We start from the raw sequence: 5,809 nt of genomic DNA, 5'->3' as shown, positions 1-5,809 counted from the left end.
AAATTATTTTTGTTTAAATCATATACAAAATAAAATTGTGAAAAATTATTTTGACACAAGCAGACCATTCAATTCTTGACCCGACCCGATTACAAATCCTAAAAGGTTATAATTCATTCAAGTTTTTAGTTGACAAGTGTCTTTCATCACATTATTTAGCATGGAAAAATGATAAACATATATCGATATTAATAAAATTAACATTAATTACATTGATATGGGCGTGATTTTATCATGAATACCCAATTTAATTCTATTTTAGATAGTATATCTAATGCATATATATAGCATTAAGGGCTACATACATCATTAAAATCTTTGACTATCAAAATTGTACTATTATAAAAAAAATGGATATTAATAAAATTTACATTAAGACGATTCAAACAAGATCAAATAAATATGTTTTATTATATTTATAAATCACAAAAGTTAACCAAAGTATAGTTTGTGAATCAATCGTATCAAAATTCAAAACGAGTTGACTTTAAAAAAACGATGGAAGTATTGCACTATATCCATTTTTGAAAATGAAATTTTTATGTTCACAATGCAAGTACCTAATACTCCGTATAATCTTACGGAGTATTTTTCAACACTAACATTGAAAGTACTTCATTTATTTTTTATTTATTTATTTATTTATTGAAATAAAATTGATTCGTAAATGAAATTGCTTTTTATTAGTTTATGTTTACATTGGATAACTTTGTAATTTTACCCATTTCTCTTCCTTTTTCGATTTTTCCCACTACAAAAAAAAACAAGTGTAGGCAATTTCGTATAAATTAAAAAAAAAAATTCTTAAATTGTTTTTATTTTTTACGTTTTTCAAATCGATAAACTGGAGCTTTTTCAGTAGCCCCGTACGTATACTCCTTATGAAGTTTTTTTTTTCTTCATTTTCAATTCCAACGTTTTTTGATTTTCATTGAAATTGAGATGGGTCTTCTTCCTCACCTTGTCATCTTCTTTACCTTGATTAACCTACTCATCTTTCATGGTAGTAAAATTATAAAATTAAAAATCAAAACTTTCTTTTTTATTATCTATTCTTTGGCTCTATTTATCACTCTAATTATACTGTAATTTTTTAATTTTCTGAATTTTTTTAATTCCAGGGTTTTCAGAGGTTATTTATGAAGATGGGTATATAGTGACAACAGTTTTTGATGGCAACAAACTCAAAATTAATCCTTACTCAGTTGCATCTCGCCCAGGATTCCATGATCTCCTCCTTCTTGATTCATCTAACAGTGTTTTTTACACAGTCTCTCTTCCACTTTCCCAAGGTATTTTTATTATTTTTTTAATTTTATAAATTTCAATTTTTTTTGGATTTTTTGGTATTGAAATTTTAAATGATGGGTATTGTTAATCTTGTTAAAGTGAATATTGTTATATTGTTGGCCGATTAAAACGATATTGATGATCAAAGTTGTGCATTGGAGAATTTGTTTTGATGTTTTGTTCCGTTCTAAATTCTGCTCATATGGTTAAATATGATTAATTATCTGCTTCATTTCCTTTATATTTGTTTGTTTCCAACTATTTTTCAGTTCCTATATTTGATGATTTTTCTAGAAATGCCCAAGTTTAACACCTTGTAAAATCTTCTTGTTGGGTAATGGACCAATCGGTACTTCTGTATATGAATCGAGTCGAAGTAACATAGTTCAGGAGTTTTGATGCTCTTGTTGGTGGAATCTCTTTTCTGTTAACTTTTCTTGGTTATTTGTTTATTTATTTCAGAGAGTTTGGTGAAGAGGTTTTCCGGAAATGGGCCAAATGGGGAGCAAAAGTACACTGATGGTGATGCTAGTTCAGCTATGTTTAACAAACCCAGAAGCTTTGCTATGGATTTCAAGGGGAATGTATATGTTGCTGATAGAAGCAATCATGTCGTTCGAAAGATTAGTCCTTCAGGTTCATTTTATTTGTCCTTAATCTGTACTTTGATCATCGACGTTCACATTATTTATTTGTAGTATGTAGCAGTATGATTGTTGATTGAAAACTTTCTTGATTTGGTAAGATAACTCCCAAATAAAATAGATGTGATAGGAATCTTGAATAAGCTTTTTAACATTGCATGCCAGGAAAGTTTATTTTTGTGGAAAGTTGTATTTAATTACAAATTATGGAAATCACAACTATCATTATATTGATGGAAGTAAGGTAAGATGGGCATATCATTGTCAATATGTCATGTTCTAAATCTCAAGGGGTATGTATTTGCTTGTGAAAATTGGTATAACAAATGTTAAATTTGATTCACGTAGATCAAGAATGGGTACTAAACATTTCTGAGTAGCCTTGTGTCTGTGCGCTGTTACTTCGTGCTCATTTCAATTTTTTCCGTTATCACAGATGCCTTTACATAAGTTTGACATCCAAGGCATGACTATATGATCATTTTATCTCAAGGAAGTTGACTTCCTAGTCAATCAAAAAGTAATAGTTAATGGCTGTTTGATGAACTGACCACAGACTCAGTGCTCTGCTAGACATGTCTTCTGTATGCAATTACGCTTTCAATCACTGACTTTTGAATTTGTAGTTAAGGTTCTCAAAGCTGATATAATTGTGTTGACTTATCTAAAGGTGTCTCTACTATTGCGGGAAGTTCCACAAAGCCTGGTCGTGCTGATGGACCTGGAGAAGATGCAACTTTTTCTCCAGATTTTGAGCTAAGCTTTGTTCCTGAGATGTGTGCTCTGCTGGTTATGGACCATGGAAATAAATTGATCCGCCAGATCAATCTGAAGCAGGAGGATTGTGTTCATTCAAGAGCTGGTATCTCTAATCCCCTGTTAATCCCTGAGTAAAGTAGTGAAGTTATATCCCGAGTATCAAATTAATTAAGCTTGTATAGCTTCTACACCCACCCTCATCCTCCAACTCCCAAACCACACCCCCCCCCCCTCCCACCCACCCACACAAACACTCACAAAACGAAACATCGATAATCTTAACTTATGGTTAATTACTAAATTGTTCACAACTCCATACTTCTTAATCTTCTTATATCCTGTGCTAATTCTGTCAACTTGTGTAGGACTTCATACAATCAAGCAAGGGGGAGAGTTTTCCGTGGACAGGGTCTGTTTTCAGGGTGCGGGAGAGGATGTCCCCTCTCACCTTTTTATCTCTCTTCACATTCCTGTGCACAAGAGATTCTAAATTTTAGTTCAATGTGTTTGTTCATTTCATTCTAGTCATGAGTATTCTTTTGACACTATGAACAAATAAGTTAAAGAAATTGCTCAATTTGCTTGTGCATTGTGCCTATTGTTTTCTTGTGCCTCTTGTTAAATTGTCAGTAGGAAGAGCTTTGTGAGTTTTTTTTTTTATTTTTTAGCATCTTTGGACAAACTGATATTGTCCTGTAGTCATGCCCACTTTTAGCAACCTGAATCTGAACCTGTGTTCCTTTCAAGTATTCTGACAAATTCTTGCTTCAAATTGTCTAAATTTTGTATTAATGTCCTTATATATTTTAGGTTCCGTGGGGTCCACTACAATATGGGTAGCAGCCCTCGCATTTTCATGCTTTTTTGGGTTGCTAGTTGGCTTCGCAGTTCGTCCTTACATAATCCGGACTGTAAGTGCCATTTCTATTTGTTTGGTTTTCTATCATAAGCTAGACTTGTACCTTTATTAAGAAATATTTTGTAGACAGGAAGGATTCAAACGCCTCAACAGCAGCAAGTCATGGACGTCTTACCGAATGAATCCGGGGAGACAAACTTTGATGCATTGCTTCGGCACCAGAAGCGTACTTGCTAGTCCAGCAATCAGATTTTTGAAGCAGCTGATTATGCCCCTTTTCTCTCTTCTGTCTCTTATGTTTAGCTTTATAGTGAATAGGTTTTATCCTAGTTCTACTTCTAGTATTGTATGTAAGGAGTATGTTTCTCTTTTAGATTCTGACAACTTGGGTAATTCAGAGTGTCTTCTCTCTCAAAAATATGCTGACCAGTTGAAGTGTCTAACTACTTTTGATGGAGACTCGGGATCATCCAACATGTTTAATAGCATATTGAAGCACAAAAATGTGGTGGAGGTAGATGATCGCTGTCATGGGAAGATCGATAATCTGATCAAAGCTAATATAGAATGCTTCAATGTGGATGCACCGGCTGTACTTGAGGAAACCTTCCTTGGGGTCTCTACTGTAGTCAGGAGGAGATGAACTACTTTAACTTTGCTGCTGTAAATAACTTAATGTCTGTGTTTAGTTTGCTTGTTCAAATGACAATGGGCCTATATATGGTCCATCAAGTAAGGATACTGCTGATTGCTGACGTTTAGCTGTCCTTGATTTTGTGCTGCAGTGATTCCAATCAACATATTTTTATTATTCCCAAAATCAATTGGTATTTGAGATTATATATGCACCTTAATGACTATTATAACCTTTTATACTTGTTGGTTATTTTTCTCTTAGCATCTACTTTTGCTCGCTGCACTACGCAGTATAACTCTTATGCTTGTTGGTTATTTTGCTCTTAGCATCTACTTTTGCACCAATTTTCATGATACTAATGTAATTTGGACCTTTTCTAAAGGACTTTTATTAGTAATGTCCGATCCCTTGTTGTGTTAAAAAATATTCGTACTCTTTATCTATCATCTCCCTATTATGAGCAATAACGCTTGATCAGTCACGTTTCAACATTTGTCGTTGTCTAGTGCCTCATTTATAGGTTGTATATTGAGGTATGTTTTGCTCAAACCCTAATTCAATTTGCAACACTAAAAAGCATGTCGTCACTGTTTTGCTTAGTTTCTTTTTCAAGGGTACCGTGGATTTTACCAACGTTATGCCGGTAATTTCTGGATCTCAACTCCTTAATGTTACACAGTTTCGCTTTGGATTGTTGATCTCTATGCTAATTTTGGTAGTTATTTGTTTGATTATTGATTTTTGTTCTAGGGTTTCGGATTTCAAATTTCATTTTTATTGCTTTTGAATTGCTATTTTGTGTGCTATTTTGGTTGTAATTTGTTTGATTATTGACGTATGTTAGATTTTAGGGTTTAGGTTTGCAGTTTTTGTGGAGTTTGAATAGTGTGATGGTTTTGCGGAATTGGGTTTTAAAGGAAGTCCATCAATGACAATTGGCAATATTCTACAACATCAAGTCTTCCTTTCAAGTTTCGGATACAAGCTTTAGAAGCACCACTTTCCAATTAAAATCAACACTTAATCACTTATGATAACACATTTGTACGCTACAAAAATACAATACTCATGCATATATACATATATACATACATATATACATTGCTTAAACATCACAACATGCTTGCACTTCATCGAGATTAATTTCGCAAGATTAGGGGAGCGGCACCAACGATTGGTGAGATTAAGAAAAAAAAAAAAAACTACTCTCTCCGTTTAATAAAATGTTACATTTGGATTTGCGAGGGAGTTCAAAATTATCAATAGAAAAGAAAAAAGAAAGACATAAAATCATAGAAATGAAGTCAAATTAGAAATGAGAGAAATACAATCGCACAGAGTGTGTCCAAATTAGAAATGATAAATATACGGAAAATGTCCACATGACCAAATTAATGAAATCATCCTCCCTTTTTCCTTATCCACATATGTCCATTTAGAGATTTATTTTATTTATTTATTTATTTATTATTTTTAAGTAAAAATATTATAAGATATTTTATTAGGTAAAGATATTATAAGATATTTTATTAAATTTAGTTGTTACAATTATGTTAATAAATAAATTCCAAATCCGAAAATATATTCTTATCCTTAAATAAAATATCACAATTAATCCTT

The 5,809-nt window shown here is 32.5% G+C and overlaps 1 protein-coding gene across 2 annotated transcripts; it reads left to right on the top strand.

Moving 5' to 3' along the window:
* The first annotated feature begins 856 nt into the window (after nt 1–856).
* LOC145581758 (uncharacterized) lies at nt 857–4,406 on the top strand. Of its 2 annotated transcripts, none has more exons than XM_081638787.1 (6): nt 857–1,003; nt 1,122–1,292; nt 1,753–1,926; nt 2,605–2,796; nt 3,504–3,604; nt 3,683–4,406. In XM_081638787.1, exons 1-6 carry the CDS (start codon nt 943–945, stop codon nt 4,193–4,195), a joined length of 1,212 nt encoding a protein of 403 aa, XP_081494913.1. In that variant the 5' UTR covers nt 857–942; the 3' UTR covers nt 4,196–4,406. The 2 variants fall into 2 exon arrangements, with proteins under 2 accessions (XP_081494913.1, XP_081494914.1); XM_081638788.1 differs by having other exon boundaries at nt 858–1,003; nt 3,679–3,915.
* Nucleotides 4,407–5,809: the final 1,403 nt, after the last annotated feature.

The sequence above is a fragment of the Chenopodium album genome, chromosome 15, assembly GCF_948465745.1.
Source record: "Chenopodium album chromosome 15, dcCheAlbu1.1, whole genome shotgun sequence".
NCBI lineage: Eukaryota > Viridiplantae > Streptophyta > Magnoliopsida > Caryophyllales > Amaranthaceae > Chenopodium > Chenopodium album.
The sequence above is the reverse complement of the archived record's forward strand: the minus strand, read 5'-3'. Positions and strand labels throughout refer to the sequence as shown.

Excerpts from the sequence above, each read along its gene's own strand:
- LOC145581758 (XM_081638787.1), top strand. The coding sequence starts at position 943 with ATGGGTCTTCTTCCTCACCTTGTCATCTTCTTTACCTTGATTAACCTA. Across the intron at positions 1,004-1,121 it reads TAACCTACTCATCTTTCATG|GGTTTTCAGAGGTTATTTAT; the intron begins GTAGTAAAATTA and ends TTTTAATTCCAG. Across the intron at positions 3,605-3,682 it reads GTCCTTACATAATCCGGACT|GAAGGATTCAAACGCCTCAA; the intron begins GTAAGTGCCATT and ends TTTTGTAGACAG.